General features: G+C 42.4%; 1 protein-coding gene across 2 annotated transcripts in view; it reads right to left on the bottom strand.

The window, feature by feature from the left end:
• Positions 1-4429: 4429 nt before the first annotated feature.
• grp (gastrin-releasing peptide) overlaps positions 4430-20685 on the bottom strand; it is a 28641-nt gene continuing 12385 nt past the window's right edge. Inside the window, exons 2-3 of one of the 2 annotated variants that reach the window (XM_055630721.1) lie at positions 19041-19288; positions 4430-5031 (exon numbers count right to left, since the gene is read on the bottom strand). In XM_055630721.1, coding sequence (XP_055486696.1) covers positions 4978-5031; positions 19041-19288 — 302 coding nt within the window. In that variant the 3' untranslated portion in view covers positions 4430-4977. The remainder of the gene's footprint in view (positions 5032-19040; positions 19289-20685) is intronic. The other variant, XM_055630793.1, reaches the window with a different exon arrangement.

The following is a 20685-nucleotide window of genomic DNA, read 5'->3' as shown; positions in this document are numbered from 1 at the left end:
TGGTTCCATAGACAAAGTTCAATGTCCACATGTGGTAGAAGTGAATTGGACAGTACCTTAGATTATGTAGGATATTCAGTAGCCTGATTACAGTGATGGAGATGTTCCTGAGTCTGGTGGTGCACTCTTTCACTCTTCTGTATCTTCTGACTGCCGGGAGCAATGAGAAGCAGGATTGACCAAGCTGGAACAAGTCTTTGATTATGCTGATTTTTGCCAGCAACTCCCTTTCCTTGTTTGCACTTGTAAACTCTAGTCCCACATCTCTAAAGGCCAATGGGCAACCTTCTCCTGACCTCCATAGAAGGTAGCATATCTTTAATGCACGCTTCATTCCTAGAACTCTTTTATGGATTGCAAATTTATCCAATGCCGTATTTTTTTGACTCCCTTGCAGTTTCTTTTGCAGAAAGTTTATGAAGTTATTACATGTGGGAGCATAAAAACAGATATTTTATAGGTTGATGTGAAGCAGGTTGTGGCAGAGGGACACAGCAAATAATCTCATCATTCATCAGAATATCAATCTATCAATTGGTATTGAACAATAAACCTGAATTCTTCACATATTCTTTATCACGATAATCCTCAAATGTGGAATTTACTCAACTTCATTCCTCTTCCCTCAACTACTATAACAGATCTCTAGGAGAGTGGAGAATATGGTTGGAAGCAGGGGCATTCGCACTTTGGAATTAAAGGTACCACAGGGGTCAGTGCTGGGCCAAAATTATTTATCATGTACATAAACGATATTTGTAATGTGTCCAATGCCTTGAGGCTGGTTTTGTTTGCAGATGATACAAATATTTTTTGTTCTGGGGAGAATTTAAAACAGCTATTGGATAAAATAATAAAAGAAATGGGTAAATTGAAAATATGGTTTGATAGGAATAAAATTTCATTAAATTTGAGTAAAACTAAAATAATGTTATTTGGTAATTGCAGAATAAATAAACTAGTAAGTATAAAGATAAATGGGGTGGAAGTTGAACGAGTGCATGAAAATAAATTTATTGGGGCTATAAAAATTCGATACACTCATTAACCATGATGCAAAAAAGAGCAATTCGTATTATACATAATGCCAAGTATCTGGGTCATACGAATCCATTATTTTTAGAGTTAAAATTATTAAAATTAGAAGATTTGGTTACATTCAAAACAGCTCAGATAATGTCTAGGGCCAAAAATAAAAATTTACCTGGAAACATTCAAAAATTATTTAACGAGCGTGTGGGGGGTTACAATTTAAGAGGAATATTTAATTTTAAGAAACAAAGAGTCCGTACGACTAGAAAAACCTTTTGTATTTCGGTTTGTGGAGTGGGAGTGTGGAACAAATTGAACGAGGAATTAAAGCAATGTACAAACATGAATCATTTTAAAATGATATATAAAAAAATAATTTTCAAGGGGTACTGGGATGGAGGGGATGGTTGACAAGTGGGGGTTAATGTTTGTCTATTGCTTTACAATTGTTTACTTATGTCTGGTTACTTCATATATGAAGTTTGTATGTGTATAATAGTTGTATGTATATATATGTCTGTAGGTATTATGGGAAATTGCCTGGGGTAGTATTATTATTAATTAATTGATTTTTAAATATGGTAGAAGTGTTGGGGAAAAGGGGTGAGATTTAATAAGTTATTCTTCTGCTCACTCCTTTTCGAACTTGTATAGACACAGAGTTGGACATTGGAAATTTGCTTTTTGTTCTTTTCATTGCTTGTAAATATTGATTGTAATGTCCAATTGTTTGATAATTTCGATTTTGTTACTATTAATGTCTTTAATGTCTTTACTTGTTCGGAATAAATAAAATAAATTAAAAAAATAAATAAATAAAATAAAGGTATGGATGACTCAAGTTCATATACATTTTTTTTGCACCAGTTGTGGAGCTTTGCACACACTTTGTCCCACTTCTCTCCCACGACTTGGTCCTTGGATGAGGTGATCAGGTCCGTTGACTTTCACAAGCATTGCAAGTTCTGCTGCAATATGAACGAGCAAATTATATTTCAACTTCTATTTGACAGCTGATGTCAAATGCAGAATGTTTCACCAGCTAGACTCTTTGAAATTCCATCTTGTCTTTGCTGCCTTCTCATGCACATTCTTGGTCCCACTGCTTTCAAAATGACACAGATTCATGCATGGACCTTTTGCTACATCTCTCTGACTTACGGAAATCAAATACAGAAGTATGGGACGTTTCCTCATGGAACTGGAAGGCAGAATCTGCCGGGTCAGTGTCCATGTAGAGTTTGGATGTGCAGCCCAGTCTTACAAAGATTCCTCGCATTACACTGGAGAATCACCTCTCAGCTTCTGCACAAGGTTAGACCTATTGCAAGATTTGAGGCCGCCAATGATTTAGATGGGAATTGTGGCACTTCATATTTGGAGGCAAAGGAAGGTTATCCTTATTGGAATATTTTTCATCATTTTAAATTGATATAATATTTTTTGTAAATTGTTTTGCATTTAAATTTCACATTTATAAAATAAATTTATTTATATCTATACAACATAGAAAGAGACTATTCAATCAACGTGTTCATGACGTCTTAACCTAATTTCCTCACTAATTATCCCTGTAATATATTTTCCCCACTGCACTAGGGCAATTTACTGTGCCTGATTAACGGATCAATCAACATGCCTTTGATATGTGGGAGGAGACCAGAACACCCTGAGGAAAAGCATGCAACCTCAGGGAGAAAGTGTAAACTCCACACAGACTGCACCTGAGGTCAGGATTGAATGCTGGAACTGAGAGGCAACAGCTTCACTTGCTGTCCCACCTAATGTAGATGGGACTGGTATGAAAAATCACTTACAACTATTCCAGCCAGCAGCTCAAGGGACCGTCTTTGCTCTCTGCTAAAGGTGTAAAAGGGATGTTGGAGATGGGGCTTCCGCACTGTGCTACCAGAAGCCCATCACCACTCTGGTACTGAGCTCTAGTACTTCTGGGCAGTGTGATCTCTGCATTGGGCCACATAAATACTGTACAAGGTGAGTGTGGAGTGCAATTCTGGACGATGGGATGGAGAAGGCCAGACCCTAGAGTTCTGGCTCACCATTTCTATCATTGTTTTCCTTGCCTCCTTCTCCCTCAGTTTCTTGGCGCATACTTCAGCCATATGTGGTTTTTTTTCTTAGAGTAAAGATATTTAACTTCCTAATATTCTCTGCATATTACTTATGGTTTACATAGCAGTTGCACTGCTGAACCACAAACAGATAATTAACAGATCACATTGGTTTGGAGGCCTGGTAGGCCCCAGTCTGTATGAGGGCCACGACACTGACATAAAACATTTGATGGAATTTTCTTAGCTTTGTATGGGATCACATTTCCATGGTGTCCTTTTGCATACTTTCCAAAAAACCTTCCAGAAATTCATGTTCTCAGAAACATACTGAATCATTTCAGACGCAACAAGGCTTGGTCATGGTTATTTTGGCCATTTTACAATCCAATTATCCACAAACAAAAATGAGTTGAATAGCTATTTTGCCTTTTATCTTGATCTCCAGTGCTGCCTGTGAAGTTTGTACCTCCTTTCTTTGGCCACATGGGTTTCCACCAGATGCTCTTGTTTCTCCCACATCCCAAAGATGTGTGTGTACATAGGTTGTTAATTGGTTGCTGTGAAATGCCTCTGGTGTGTAGGTGTGTTATTATGCAATACGAGGAGAATCAAATGGGATTAGGGATTAGGGATAATGAGTGTTCAATGGACAAGGTAGACCAAAGGGTTTGCTTCAATTCAGTGATGCCATATGACAACCATAACCATAATTCTCCTCATTTGTGGAAGTCAATGAAATGTGCATGACTTGTAAGAGTTTAGTTTAGTTTAGAGAAACTGTGCTTGAACAACCCCTTTGGCCCACCGAGTCCGCGCCGACCTGTGATCCTTGCACACTAACACACTAACACTATCCTACACACTAGGGATAATTTACAATTACGCCAAGCCAATTAGCCTACAAACCTGTAAGTATTTGGAGTGTGGGAGGAAACCGGACCAAACACTGTATAGACAACACCCGTGGTCAGGATCGAACCTGGGTCTCTGGCGCTGTAAAACCCCTGTCCCACTTTCATAACCTAATTCACGACCTCTGTCGAGTTTACCCTTGACTCATACTCGCAGCATGGTTGTCACGAGGTCATAGGTCAGTCGTAGGAGGTCGTAGGTAGGTCGTAGGTAGGCCGTAGGTACTCGTGGCATCAAGTAAGTCAGGGCGTTTTTTCTAGCATGATGAAAAATGTCCACGAGTAAGAAAGGTCGTGAATTGGGTCATGAAAGTGGGACAGGGGTTTAAGGCAGCAAATCTACTCTGTGTCAACGTGCCGCTCACTGTGATATAAATAATGTTCACAGCTCTGCGTTCAACCTGACATTTTCCATGTGTATTGCCTCTTGACGTTAAATAAATAAATTCTATTGAAATAATTGTCCATAATTTAATTTTCTGAGTAACATGAAATGTGCCATTTATAATGGATTTGGTAGGGTTATTGGTAGAAAGTTGGATACAACATATATTCAGATGGTGTACAACTGATAGTAACAGATAATGTTGCCTATCATCTAGTTTTAAATGGGCTTTAATTACATGAGTTTACAAATTAAAATGATATGAATCAAGATTTTATTTCTTTAATTCATAATTTAGCTGCAAACCAAAAGCTGAATTATTATAAAACACCAAAATAAATAACAGTATGATCTTTATATTGGAAGACCTGCCGAGTACGCTTATTTACATTAAAAACATCAAAACATAATCTGCTGTGTGAAAATCATTTAGTTAATGTTCAGAGGTACAGGAACATTCATTTATTTTAAAACAAAAACAATTTAGTCTGGTATTTGGTGGAGCTAAACATTTGGAGAAAAACAAAACACCATAGTCTCTAGATTCATTTGTGACTGAATTCTTATTGCATCTTCAACTTGGGGTTTCATCCTTCATGTTCATAAACTGCAGAAGATAATCCACCATCTGTCAAAGAAGAAACATTTATCATTAGCAAATTTTATTCAATTAAGAATGCTAAAAAAAATAGTATTTAGTCATTTTGTTTCCTGGCACTTTATTAGTTATCTTTTCCGATGTGTTTCTCATTTCACAAAAATGGAGATAAATAAAGAAAACCTTGTTTTTGATCCTCAACATAATTCCTTGCAGTTCTCTGGTAAGATGCAGATAAGATGGATCTCAGATTTGTTCCAAGCATAGTGAAGCACTCCACCTTTTGGCTGAACTGAAAATTTACAAAGTTAACTGGATACTGCAGAAAGGCTTTCATGCAATTAAATCTCTGTGTCTAAACTCTGTTTCTATACTCAGGCCTTCTCCTTGAAATGTTAACTCTGTTTCTCTTCCTACAGATCCAGTGGTACCGCTAATGGGGCTACTACTTAACAGCTCCAGTAACCTAATTTCAAACCTGACCTCTAGTGCTGTCTGCGTTGAGTGAGTTTGAACATTCTTCCAGGTTTTCCACTAGGTGATCTGTTTATTTGCCACATTCCAAAGATATGCACGTTGGTAAGTTAATTGACCACATTAAATTGAGTAGATGAGTGATACGATCCTGGAAGAATTGATAGGAATCAAAGTCCAAAGTGAGTTGTATAGTAACGAAACAGGCCCTTTGGCCCACCTTGTCCATACTGGGCTAGTCCCATTTACCTGCTTTTGACCCATATCCCTCTGGACAATAGACAATAGGCGCAGGAGTAGGCTATTCGGCCCTTCAAGCCAGCACCGCCATTCAATATGATCATGGCTGATCATCCACAATCAGTACCCTGTTCCTGCCTTCTCTCCATATGCCTTGACTCCACTATCTCTAGGAGCTCCATCTAACTGTCTCTTGAAAGCATCCAGAGAATTGACCTTCCTGTTCATATATCTATCCAAACATTTTTTTAAAAGCCATGATTGAGTCATGATTGCTTCTGTAGCTATCCCTGACAGCTCGTTCCTTGAGATATGGACTACCTTTTGAGTGAAAATGTTGGCCCCGAGGACTCTCTCAAATCTATCCCCTCGAACCTTAAGCCGACAACTTCTAGTTTTAGAATCCTCCACTCGGAGAAAAAGACCATGAGCATTCACGTTATCTGTGCCCCTCATGATTTTGTTTACTTCAACATGGTCACCCCTTGGCCTTCTACATTCCAAAGAAAGTAGTCCCAGCTACTCTTCCACCCCAGCCCACAACCCATTGTGCATGGAAATCTCTTCAGCACCCATTCTAAGGGTGGTTTATTATAATATTGGTGGAAATGTGTGTGTTGATGGGGCAAAGGTCCTGTTTCTTTGCTAAATTACTCTATGACAGCCTGAGTGTTTCCACATTTCTCTGTTTTTGGGGGTTTACCAGCCTCTGCGATTCTTTTGATTTGCGTATAAAGGTCAGATTGCAATGACATGAGGTTACTGGGGGAAATACCAATAAATTAAATAATTTATTGGTATTAATTAAAATGAATTTCAATTTAAAATTATTAGTATCCAGAGGCCCAAAGTAAATTTCTTTGATGTCAAGAAACTTAATGGGGTTTCTCCCACAACCACTGCAGAACAGAACAACAAATGGATGACAAAGCCTGCATAAATAAAACATTTCCAGCAGTATTTTTGTTTGTTTCAGAGGGTACCATTTTAGCTACTTTTCATTAAACAGATAGCTTTCACACCATTACATCAGCGCCAACGCTAGGGAGAGTTTGAGGGGGCTGTGATGAGCAAGATCGAAGATAGAACCAGTTAAATGACTAACAATGTAATTCGAAAATAATTGCAATAGAATGTGTTGTTTACCGCAAGATGTAGCTATCTGGGCGAAAGGACACATCATGATCAAAAGCTCAAACCCAGCATAAAACGCATGGCAGCAGTGATCCCTGTCCTCCTTATTGTTTGAGACTTGGATAATTTATTGTAGGAACCTCAAGGTACTGGAGAAATTTCCAGTAACTATCTCCATTAATTCTGTCAATACCCCAGCAGGATAAGCTAAACAATGAAGCAACTTCTCCCAAGTCAAAGATCCCCAGGGTTACGGTCTTAATTACAGCATTAGCTATGCTGGGTAAGCCATGATGGTCACATGTCCAGCCTGTATCCCCCAAAATAATCTATTCCAAGCTCTATTTTAGGAAGCGATGATCAACCGGAGATAGGAAGAAATTGTCAAATAATCTCAAAATCTCCTTGAAAAATGCAACATCCCACTTGATTGTAGGAAATCATTGGTTCGTGGTCACATAAATTCAGAAGCAAGATCTAGAATAGCACTAAATACCACAGATCATAGTCATACACGCGTGGAAGCTTGCCCACGCTGACCAACATGCCCCATCTACACTACATCTGCCTGCATTTGGCCCATATCCCTATACAACCTATCATATCCATGTACATGTCTAAATGTTTCTTAAAACCTGCCTCAACTACCTCCTCTAGCTGCTCGTCCATATACCTACCACCCTCTATGTAAAAAAGCTACCCCTCAGGTTCATATTAAATCTTCCCCCCTTCACAAACATACGTCCTCTAGTTCTCAAGTCCCCCACTCTAGGTAAAAGATTGTACATTTACCCTATCTATCCTTCATAATCTTGTAAATCTTGTAAGATTACCCCTCATCCTTCTGCACTCCAAGGAATAAAGTCCAAGCCTGCACAACTTCTAAAGCTAAGGTCCTCGAGTCCTGGCAACATGCTCGTATATCTTCTCTTCACTCTGCCCAGTTTAAGGTCCATGCATCAGGAGTGACAGGAGATGAGCATAACAACACATGTGCTACATATCTCACCAACTACCCACCCATACCCTCCAGCTCCTGCCCCACATGTGATAAAATCTGTCAGACCAAACTCGTTAGGCTTCAGTTAGTCAGCTTAAAATCCATAGAATTGAACTCAAGGGATAATGGAGGACTGGAATAAAAAACAGGCAACAGTAATCACATATTACATGCAGGTTTGGCTTAGGCAGGAACTTCAATTTGGGATAGGAAGTAGAAACAATAGTTAAAATAGTGAAAATCAAAATGAATTCACCTGAAAAGTAGAGAAACATCTTGCCAAATTGCAAAGGAACAGACCATGTTCATTCCACAGGATCATCAAGAGTCTTTGGCTGGAGATAGTTTTGCTTCCACAACAAATATGTCTTACAATCATGTGTTTAAGAAGGAACTGCAGATGCTGGAGAATTGAAGGTACACAAAAAAAAGCTGGAGAAACTCAGCGGGTGCAGCAGCATCTATGGAGCGAAGGAAATAGGCAACGTTTCAGGCCGAAACCCTTCTTCAGACTGAAGAAGGGTTTCGGCCCGAAACGTTGCCTATTTCCTTCGCTGCATAGATGCTGCTGCACCCGCTGAGTTTCTCCAGCCTTTTTTTTGTGTACCTGTCTTACAATCATGTTGATTTATAATCTTAGTTTACAAATGTAACAGATAATTACACACGAGACCCTTCTTACTGAGCCAAGTTTAATTTTCATCTTTGATATTTCATCTCTCTTAATTATGGCATGAAGGGGGATAATTCAAGATGAGGATAAATTAAACCATGATACAATGGGGCAGGCTCAGTAAAGACAGAGTCATGCAGCCTGGAAACTAATCCTTCAGCCCAACAAATTTGTACTGACTATCAAGTACCCACTTTCATCTATATTACTAAAAGTCTGATCTTGACCACTTCCTGTTGTTCTGTAAATTGATTTTAGAACAAAACGCTGCCATTTACGGCTGTGATTTTTGGCCATCTTACTCAGAGTCCCTCTCCGCTGCGCAGGACAAGAGGATTTTTCCCAACGATGAAAAATAAAAGAGTTATTAGTATTTAAAAAATGTCGAGATTCTCTCTCCTGAAGGCCACGCCCCTTCCGGAGGGACTATAAAACCCGGAAGTGTTGAGTGCCTCAGTCAGTCTCTGCAAGATGGGGGAGCAAGAGGGTCACGTCTCTCAGTCTGAGTTGTGAATAACACTGAACACATGTTTACTAAACTGTGAGTGGTTTTAGTGACCTGTCAGTGCCCTTAATGTGGTTTGAAAATGTGATTTGGAAAGCTGTGTTGCCTTTGGTTTGGAAATGCTAAAGATGTGTTGTCTTTGGTTTGGAAATGTTAAATCTGTGCTGCCTTTGGTTTGGAAATGATAAAGCTGTGTTGCATTTGGTTTGGAAATGCTAAAGCTGTGTTGCCTTTAGTTTGGAAATGCTAAAGCTGTGTTGCATTTGTTAAAGTTGCCTTGCCTAATTAGAGTTGCCTTGCCTAATTAAAGTTGCCTTGCCTTCTGTATAATTAAAAGTCTAATCTTGACCACTTATGTCTGCGCTTTATATTGATTTTAGAAAAAACGCTACCACGTACGGCTGTGATTTTTGGCCATCTTAGAGTCCCCCTCCGCTCATCAGGTGCCGAGAATTTTTCCCATCGATGGAAAATAAAACAGTTTTTAGTGTTTAAAAAATGTTGAGATTTTTATCTCCTGTCAATCACGCCATGAAGGCCACGCCCCTTCTGGTGGGAGGGGAGGGACTATAAAACCCAGAAGTGTGGGCGTGGCTCAGTATCTGCAAGATGGAGGAGAGAGAGGGGTCACGACTCACTCTCTTTAGTGGCCTTACACCCTGCTTTAAGTGGTATGAAACCGCACTTGAATTTGGTGGCCTTGCACCATGCTTGAAATGGAATTTCAAAGAATAGGCGTGTCAACTGCCAGCCCACCAGCCATGAGTGAGTGAGCTGCCAGCACAACAGGTTTGAGTGACTGAGCCGCCAGCCCAAGAATCCATTCGGCCCACAATGTCCATACTAGCCATCTGGATACCAGTCCCTTCAGCCCACTAGCACTCCAGAAAGCCCCCTCCCCCCCCCCCCCCCCCCCCATGTTGGAATTGGTGGAGAGGTGAAATATTGCGTTGGGGGACCAGCCCTCACGCGTGATGCTGGGACCCAACGGGTCCCACTTAGTCTAGTAAATATTACATTTAGGTTTATTACTGTCAAGTATACCCAGACACAGTGAAAATCTCAAAGTTCAAATCATATAATACTATATATTGATACAATCAGGTCAAATTTAAGTACAATAGATAGAGCAAAGGGGAATATACGGAATACAGAATAAAGTTCTTAAACTTGTAGAACACCAGTTCCATAGGCAAAGTCCAATGTTCACACTGAGGTTGAGGTGAATTGGATAGTACCCTAGCTTATGGCTATAATATATATCTATTTTCTTATAGCTATAATAATTCTATTTTATTTACCCCATATTTCCATTAACTCTGCATAGTTTATCCCACTGACCTACATACTGGGGGGAATTTATATTGGCCAAATAACCAACCAACCTGCATTTCTTTGGAGACTGGGTGTAAACTGGAGCACTGGAGAAGGCCTACTTGTACCCCAGAGAATGTGCAAGCTCAACTGTTTCTTTTCTTTCCCTTCTTTTTCATGTAATATTCAATAAATAACGTGGCTTAATAATGTATTACATCCAAATAACGTTTTTATACAGGCAATAACTTTCAACCCTGGCCTTTCTTGTTGATAGGCTATTGATCATTGATATTGGTTCCTGACAATTACATTTAATTGCTGTGTGATATTATTAACCACGTTTAACACCAGTGTAGTCTTTCTACGTACACCCCTGCAGATGGGGACACATGAAATTATATGGAAGAAGAAGTAGCAAATAAAATAATAGCGAAGAATGCATGAAGTACTCGGAAGGTCAAGAAACAATTTCAGAGGGAAAAAACTGACTTACCTTTTAACTTCTATGCACATATATTAGAAATGGGAAGCAACTTAAAGATAAAGCAAGGTCTAAGATGCAAAGAAAGGGACGGAAGAAATAGCAAATAGGTTGGAAAGCAGGAGCGAACAGGATTAAAGTACAAAGCAAAAACAAATGGTAATGTGACAAAGATGGGTCATGAGTATAAATAGGAAAAAGCAGCATGTTTATAGAGTCATAGAGTTATACAGTCATATAGCGTGGCAACAGGCCCTTTGGCCCAACATGTCCACACCGGCCTGTGCAATCCATGTCCCTGTCTAACTGTTTCTTAAACATTTGGATAGCCACTGTTTCAACTACCTCACCTGGCAGATCATTCCACACACCCACCACCATTGGTGTGAAAAGGTTACCTAGATTCCTATAAAATCTTTTCCCCATTCACCAATAAACCTAAAGAGGACATAAACCAGTGTCCTCCGGTCTTCGATTCACATACTCTGGGCAAGAGACTCTGTGCATCTACCTAATCTATTCCTCATATGATTTTATACAGCTCTATAAGATCACCCCTCATCCTTCTGCGCTCCAAGGAATAGAGTTCCAGCCTACTAAACCTCTCCCTATAGCTCAGAACCCTTTTGTCCTGGCAGTATCCTTGTAAATCTTCTCTGTACCCTCTCCAGCTTGACAACATCTTTCCTATAACATGGTGCCCAGAACTAAACACATTACTGTAAAAGTGGCCTCACCGACACCTTATTCAACTGCAACATGACTTCCCAACTTCTATACTCAATACTCTGACTGATTAAGGCCAATGTGCTAAAAGCCTTTTTGACCACCCTATCTATCTGCGACACCACCTTCAAGGAACCATTCACCTGCACTATTTGATCCCTCTGCTCTACAACACTCCCTAGAGCCTTGTCATTCACTGTGTTGGTCCTGCTCATGTTAGACATCCCAAAATGCAACACCTCACATTTCACTGTATTAAATTCAAAACGGTCATAGTCACAGAATGACACAGCAGCCAGCTACAGTGTCCCAGCTACACTAATCCCACCTGCTTGTGTTTTGCACATATCCTTCTAAATCTGATCTATCCCCCCCCCCCCCCCCCCCCCCCATCCTCCCTGCACTCCAAGGAATAGAGTGCCAGCCTACTCAACCTCTCCCTATAGCTCACACCATCTAGTCCTGGTAACATCCTCATACAGATGTCTCTGAACAGACTGGAGACTGGTCTCATTTGAGACTTCCAGGTCCAGCATTACCTCCTCATCCTTCTTTCTCTGTATCCTTCAATCAAATTCATCACAATTTTTTTTCAGTTCTGGTGGAAGGTCATCAGCCTGGAATATTATTTCTGTTTCTCGTTGCTCAGGTTCTTTTGTATCCTCTCAATATTTCCAGCATCTTTTGTTTTTAATTTGTAATTCTAGCATTCACCGTATTTTTTGTCTAAATGCTGTTATCCCAGGATAGACATTTTGGGCATCACCATGGCACAGTTGCCTCACAACGTCAGAGAACCAGGTTCGATCCTGATCTCATTTGCCGTCTCTGTGGAGCTTGCGCGCTCTCATTGTGATCGCATGAGTTCCCTCCGGGTGCTTCGGTTTCCTCCCACATCCCAAAGATGTTCGGTTTGTAGATTAATTGACCTCTGTAAATCACCTCTAACGCATAGGGAGTGGATGCGAAAGTGGAATAAGATAGAACTGGTGTGAATGGGTGATTGATGTTCGGTGTGGACATCAGTGGGCCATAGGGTCTGTTTACATGCTGTATCTTTAAACTAAAACTAAACTAAAATTAAACTTAAAAAAAAAAAACTTTTTATTAAAACATGAAATATAACCTTCTCATGCAATGGCAGCTTTTTATTTGTAATTCTACCTTAGCTTCAAGGGAGTATTTACAGACCTACTGAATCTCCTCAATCTTCCAAGGAAGTAGAGGCTTTCTTTATGATTCCATCGATGTGTTGGCTCCAGGGCAGATCTGCAGAGGTAAGCCCACCCAGGAACTTGAAATTGTTGACCCTCTTCACCACTGGCCCATTGATGAAGACTGATTTGTGGATCCTCAGCCGTATTCTTCTGAAGTCAGTCCCTTGGTCGAGGGTCTGAACTATAGGTCTTAGAGTGGGCAGACCCTATGGACTTTAATGCCTTGGAGCCCAGGAGGATGAGGAGTAATCTTATTGGGTATAAGATCATGAGTGGAAAAGATAGGGTGAATGCACAGAGTCTTTCAACCAGAGAAGGGGAATCGTGAACCGTGGGACATGGTTTTAAATTGAGAAGGGAAAGATGTAAGAACCTAAGAAGCAACATTTTCACACAAAGGGTGATGGGTATGTGGAATGAGCTACCAGAGGAGGTAGTTGAAGCGGGTATTGTAATAACATTTAAAAACAGTTGGACAGAAGCTTGGATAGGAATGGTTTAGAGGATTATGGGCCTAACACAGTCAGGTGGGACTAATGTAGGTGGAGCATCATGATCAGCATGGGGATATTGGGCTGAAGGAACTGCTTCCATGCTGTATGACTGTGACTCTATGACATTGAACGCTCAAGGCAGAGACTCCATTGACATATAAGGGAGTCAAAATGTATGGGGAGGGAGACATAGAAACATAGAAAATAGGTGCAGGAGTAGGCCGTTCGTTCCTTTGAGCCAGCACCGCCATTCAATATGATCATGGCTGAACGTCCAAAATCAGTACCCCGTTCCTGCTTTCTCCCCTTATCCCTTGAATCCGTTAGGCCTAAGAGCTATATCTAATGCTCTCTTGATTACTTAAAGCATAAAATGACGTTGTCTTGGCTGAATTAACCAAGATTTTATTGAATGATGGAGTAGGCTCGAGAGGCTGATTGGCCTGTTCCTGCTTCTTTTTTTTAATTATTTTGATATGTTGCTTGATATAATTCAAGAACTAAGTTCAAGAGGCATCATAGAAAAGTTCAAATGTTCTGATAGTACTTAGGATCGTGATCTTAGCTGCTATAATCAAAATGTGACTCCTGTACCATAGCAACTCGGTTGGCTCTGAATTCCTCCCGAGAGAGATCTAGTAAGCCATTCAATTTATCAAGGATCAGTCACTAAAGAGGACAATACATTGGAAATGGTTCTTCAAAAAACAAAAAAAACACATTAAAAACGATTATTTCATGCATTTGTAATATAGGAAGTTAGATTTCAGATAGATCAGTAAAGGCAAGGTCATTGATTCCAATCAAATGTGAATGTATGGACGATTAGCTCATTATTCTGAAATAGGCTAATAGATTTAACCAGCTTCTGGCAAATCTTTTGATGTCTGTAATTCTGGATAACTGAGCTGTAGATCTGATCTTGTGATAGATGTCACCAAGATATTTTTCACCGTTGAACATAAATTTTTTGATTCACTTCTATTCTTTTATCTCACTTTTCCATGTTTCGTATATTCATGGGTTGAATGTCACATTATTCAACACAGCTTACAATAAGTCTGGCCTGATGGATCAATGGCACCAAATATTGGGAGTTGAGTAAAAATACACCAATACTTTAGCATTGTATATCACTGGTGAATTACGATCCGTTAAAGCCGCTGCCCTAATCTAAATTACAGGGACAATTTGTTATATTTACAATTTGTTAAAAATGGCGGCGGCGGGAGATTCAAATTAACAATGGCCCCTTTCCGCGAATCGGCTTCAACTGCTTCAATTGCCGACTGCTGTTTATTTCCATCCTGGATGAGGTCTTGACCTACCACCTGACGTAGGACCACTGGAGGGTCGCTCCGGTTGCGGTGGTCTGTGGTGTTTTTTGGCCGTTTTCGGCCATTGAACGATCGTCCCCCTGCGGCCTATATTGCTAGCTGCTAGCCGCCAGAACCGCTAGAATCCCTGCACGCTGCCCGGAGAGGACGCTGGCGTTGACTGTTCGCCGCTTCTCCGCCCGCTGTTTCTCCCCCCCCCCTACCTGTTACCTGTTACCTACCTGCCTGTACCTACCTGCCTGTCTGTTCCCTCCTGTGCCTGTGCATCATTGACGCTGGACACCTCCCTGCACCAGTGAGGGAGCTGGATCCTCTCTGCACCCGCACCGCTGGACAACCTCTCTACACCTGCACTGCTGGACAACCTCTCTACACCTGCACTGCTGGATACTCTCTGCACCCTCATCGCTGGACTACCTCTACACCTGCTCTGCTGGACAACCTATCTGCTCCCTCAATGCTGGACACCTCGCTGCATCTGCACTGCTGGTCAACCTCTTTGCTCCCTCACTGCTCGACACCTCGCTGCACCCGCTCTGCTGGACAACCTCTCTGCTCCCTCACCGCTGGATACTCTCTCCACCTGCACCTGCACCGCTGGACACCTCTCTGCACCCTCACCATCATGCTCAAATATTCAACTCTACAAATGACTGGTTTCTTCAACAACCACATCCCATCCTGCATCCAAGTCATTAAACAGCTTAGACTTCTACGTCGACCCCGTTTCATCCACAGAGGCTCTCGGCGCAGGCTTGTTTACTTCAACCACGGACATTCCATTCCATCCATCTGCTCACTACCACGCTCTACCCCCCCTCAACTGCGTCACCCCCATCCCAGCTGACCGCACGCACTGTCAACTGGGACAACCTCAGATCTCTCCAGCCTGCCCCCATCCCTCCACCCTCTCATAATGCCAACTTTGCCCTCCTCAACACCAGGTCGCTCAACAACAAAGCCCTTGCCCTCCATGAACTAATCCTTGACAACACTCTGGACTTCCTTCTGCTCACTGAGACCTGGCAACAACCCAATGTCTTCTTCTCCCTCAATCAAGCATCCCCACCTGGATTTAATTACATCTCCAAACCCCGCCGCTCCTGCCATGTAGGTGGCCTCGCTGTTATTTTCGACCAGAATTTTCGGATCACTGAACTCACCCTCACCCCAGTAGCATCATTTGAATTCCTCGCCTTCAAAACCCTTTCCTCCATGACAGTCATCCTCATTTACCGGCCACCTAAACTAAACCCCTCCTTCCTATCTGACTTCACTGAACTCCTCACACTTGCCTCATCTCTCTCCCCACGTCTGCTGCTACTTGGTGACTTAAATATTCACATGGACTCCCCCACCTGCAAGCTCGCATCTGAATTCGCCTTTTTACTTGACAACTTCTCTCTCACTCAGCACGTCACCTTTCCCACCCATGACAAAGGTCACATCCTTGACCTGGTCTGCTCCACAAATCAACCGGTACTCGACCTCCATCCATGCCTCTTCCCCCTCTCTGATCATAAGCTTATACGGTTCACCATCCCTTCTCCGACACCTCGCCCCCGCTTCCTCCGAGAAATCACCTTCCGTAATCTAAAATCCATTGATCCCCTCCATCTCTCTGACCTTCTCTCCACCACTCTCCCCCTGGACTCAGCCCCCATCTCACCTGATGATCTCACAAACCATCTCAACTCCACCTTGTCTACCTCCCTTAACACTATGGCCCCCCTCAAAACAAGAACCGTAACTTTCAACACATCTTCACCCTGGTACACACCTGCACTTCGTAAACTGAAACAGACTGGTCGCCGACTTGAACGACTCACAAATAAATCATCTCTCACAGTCCACCTTGAAGCTTACAAACTCCATCTCACTGATTACAAAGTTGCCCTCATTGCTGCAAAATCTGCCTACCTCTCCTCCATATTCACTGATCCCGGCCTAAACCACAGAACCCTCTTCTCCACAATGGGCAACCTCCTCAAGCCTCGAGCCAACACTCTCCCTACCTCTACTCCGGATCTCTGCAACTCATTCCTCCACTTTTTCGCTGATAAAATCAGCACCATCTATCAGTCTTTATCCCCTGTACCCGAATCCCCAGCATCTACTCCATCACCTACCAAGGCCCCTCCTTTCAACATCTCCACTGACCTCCTTACCCCTCCTCCACACTGCTTCCTCTCCCAGTTTGACCTGGTCACCCCTATTGAAATCTCCAAACTCATCAACTCTTCCAAACCCACTACCTGCTCCCTCGACCCTCTCCCCACTCCCCTGATGAAGTCCTGCCTCCCCGTTCTCTGCCCCTACCTCACTAATCTCTTCAACTCCTCATTGTCCCAAGGAATTGTCCCCTCCGCTTTCAAAACTGCTGCAGTCACACCAATCTTAAAGAAACCTGGTCTTGATCCCTCCTCTCTCATTAACTATTGCCCAATCTCAAACCTCCCCTTTCATTCAAAAACCCTGGAGCGTATCGTTGCGTCGCAACTTCATTCCCACCTCCTTGCGTATAACCTACTTGAACCCCTCCAATCTGGCTTTCGCCCCCTCCATAGCACAGAAACAGCTCTCCTCAAAGTCCTCAACGACCTCCTCACCTATGCTGACTGTTTCCCTCAACATCCTCATCCTCCTCGACCTGAGCGCAGCCTTCGATACAGTGAACCATAACATCCTGCTCACCAGACTCAAAGACCTCGGCATTGAAGGTTCTGCACTCAGCTGGCTCCGTTCCTACCTTTCCAACAGATCCCACTTCATCTCTCTCCACAACCACACCTCTGCTACAGCCACAGTCACTCAAGGCGTTCCCCAAGGCTCCGTACTCGGCCCCCTCCTCTTCATCATCTACATCCTCACCCTTAGTCAGATACTCCGCCACTTCAACCTGGACTTCCACTGTTACGCTGACGACACCCAGATCTACCTCAGCACCAAATCCCCCCACACCCCCCCCCCCCCCCCCCCCACCATGTCCCATATCAACTCCTCTTTGTCAGCTATAAAAACCTGGATGCAACATAACTTCCTCAAACTCAACAGCGATAAGACAGATTTCCTCATAGGCTCCAAAGCCACACTCAGCAAAATCAATAACCCCACTCTCACCATCGACGGCACCACTGTCTCCCCATCTCCCCAGGCCCGCAACCTTTTCGTGATCTTTGATTCCACCCTCTCCTTTGAGCCTCACATCCGCCATGTCATTAAAACCTCCTTCTTTCATCTCCGCAACATCGCCAAACTCAGACCCTCTCTCACACCTCCCGCTGCTGAAAGATTCATCCATGTCTTCATCTCCTCCCGACTGGACTATTGCAACTCACTTCTCCTTGGCATCAGCTCCACCTACATCAACCGACTCCAACTGGTCCAGAACACAGCCACCCGACTCATCACCCACACCAAATCCTGGCATCACATCACTCCAGTCCTCAAACAACTTCACTGGCTTCCCATCTCCCATCGGATCACCTACAAAATCCTGATCCTCACCTACAAAGCCCTCCACCATCTGGCCCCCCCATATCTCACTGACCTCCTCTCCCCCTACCAACCCTCACGGTCCCTCAGATCCACATCAGCCGGTCTGCTATACATCCACAAGTCCAACCTCTGCAGTTTTGGGGACAGAGCCTTCTCCAGGGCAGCTCCCAGGCTCTGGAACTCCCTCCCCCAACTGATCCGCAATTCCGTGTCCCTCACCATCTTCCAGTCCCGCCTCAAGACCCATCTCTTCACCTCTGCCTATCCTTAGCCCCACGTCCCCCTCCCTTTTCATCTGTGCATTAATTGCCTCACATTGTGTTTTGAATTGTATTCTGTCTTTACTTTGTGTACTAGTCATGTCTCTACTATTTATTTCATTCCACTTACATGTTTTTCCTCTTACAAAATTTTGTAAGGTGTCCTTGAGACTCTTGAAAGGCGCCCATAAATAAAATGTATTATTATTATTATTATTATTATATTTAGAGAAGGCAAAACATGCCTATGCGCTGATACAAATAATAGAGCTGTCATGGAAAGAAGAAATAGAATGGAAGCAAGGCATATTTTAACTGTTCTTGAGGACACATTAAGCTACATATAAATTGGCAATAGGTGTCAAAGAGGATTGGTGATTTTTGGTGATTTACACTTTGTGCAAGGAGATTTAGATTGGATAACTAAAAAACATAGTTGACATAACTTTTTAAAAATAAAGAAAGAAATTACTATTTTATTAACAGCTATAATACAATGATTTTGCAAACCCTAATTCAGAAATGCACTCTACAATTCCTCAATTCTACTATAACACAACTTTCTGCTTTGTAAACTTGAAAGTGAGACAATCAGATATTTATTTAAGTCATGCAGTCCCTTTACTGATAAATACATTGGAAGAGCTGAAAGTATACTTTTTTGTTTGTTTAAAATCACTTGCCTCTTTGAGGTTGTAGTCATTTGTTTGCAAAGGTTGCTTGTTAAATATGGGAATGTCTTCCCTTGATTTCCGAACATTTGTAGATGAGGTTTCCTCCCACAAATTTAGGAAATTCTTGGCTGCCTCAGCCCACGGCACGTTGTCTTCTGGCTGCTTAGCAATTCCTGACAGAATAGGATATATCACGTTCTCACTGTTGGTGTAGCCATAAAGCGTATCGTCCACACTCTTTTTCCCCATCAAATGCCCTTTAAAAAAAAAAAAGAAAATTTACTCTACTAGCATGAAAGGCATGATTTTACGAATGTTACAATGATTTCAATCACATTCGGGTGACTTGGTGGCACAGCAGTAGAGTTGCTGCCTTACAGTGCTAGCGACCTGGATTCGATTCAGACTATAGGTGCTGGATGTAAGGTGTTTGTACGTTCCCCACATGACCGCACAGTTTTTCGCAAGTGCTCTGGTTTCCCCCACACTCCAAAGATGTGCAGGTTTGTTGGTTAATTTGGCTTTGGTAAAAAAATTAAATTGTCCCTATTGTGTCAGATAGAGCTAGTGTGGGGGTGATCACTGGTCGGCACAGACTCGGTGGGCTGAAGGACCTGTTTCAGCACTGTATCTTTAAATTAAAATATACTAAAACTACTGCCAAAATAGGTCCATTGCTGATGCCATCTCCCTTCCCTACACTCATCACTGGAACACTTGGTTAAGAGAGACACCCATGTTAGACTTCTATTCATAGACTTTCCATTCATTACTTTCAATACCATTAACCTATCCAAACCCATCCCTAAACTCGTGGAATTTGGAGTCAGCGCTCACCTCTGCAACTGAGTCCTCAACTTCCTGACCAACAGACCACAATCAGTGAGGATGGGTGACAAATCACCCTCTACCATAATCCTCAACACTGGTGCCCTGCAAGGATGCATTCTCAGCCCCCTATTTTACTCATTATACACCCACAACTGTGCAGCCAAATGCAAACCCAACTCGATTTACAAATTTGCAGACGGCACCACTGTAAGTGGGCCAGAAATCAAATAATTGTGAGACGGAGTACAGGAAGGAGATTGAGAACCTCGTAATCTGGTGACAAGACAACAGCCTTTCCCTCAATGTCAGCAAGCCAAAGAGATTGCAATCAACTTCAGGAAGCTCCAAGTTCCAAGGAGTGAATATCACCAGGAACTTGTCCTGGACAAGCCATATCGAAGCAATGGCCAATACAGCACTCCAACACCTCTATTTCTTTGGAAGGTTTAGGAAGTTTGGCATATCCCCAACAATCTCGTCAACTTTTACAGATGCAGCATAGAAAGTATTTTATTGGGATACATCACAGTATGGTTTGGGAACAGCTCCATCCAAGACTGCAAGAAATTACAGAGAGTTGTGGACATAGCCCAGACCATCACGCAAACCAGCCTCCCTAACATTGACTCCATCTACATATCATGCTGCCTCAGCAAGACCACCAGCATATTGAAGGACTTCTCACACCTTCTTCTCACTCCCATAAGGCAAGAAGTACAAGAAGTGTGAAAACTCATACCTCCAGATTCACAGACAGTTTCTTCCAAGCTGTTGTCAGGCAACTGAACCAGCCTATCACCTATTTGAGAACGATTCTGACCTG

The sequence above is a fragment of the Leucoraja erinacea genome, chromosome 1 (genome assembly GCF_028641065.1).
Source record: "Leucoraja erinacea ecotype New England chromosome 1, Leri_hhj_1, whole genome shotgun sequence".
Classification (NCBI taxonomy): domain Eukaryota; kingdom Metazoa; phylum Chordata; class Chondrichthyes; order Rajiformes; family Rajidae; genus Leucoraja; species Leucoraja erinaceus.
This window is presented reverse-complemented; position numbering and strand designations above follow the sequence as displayed.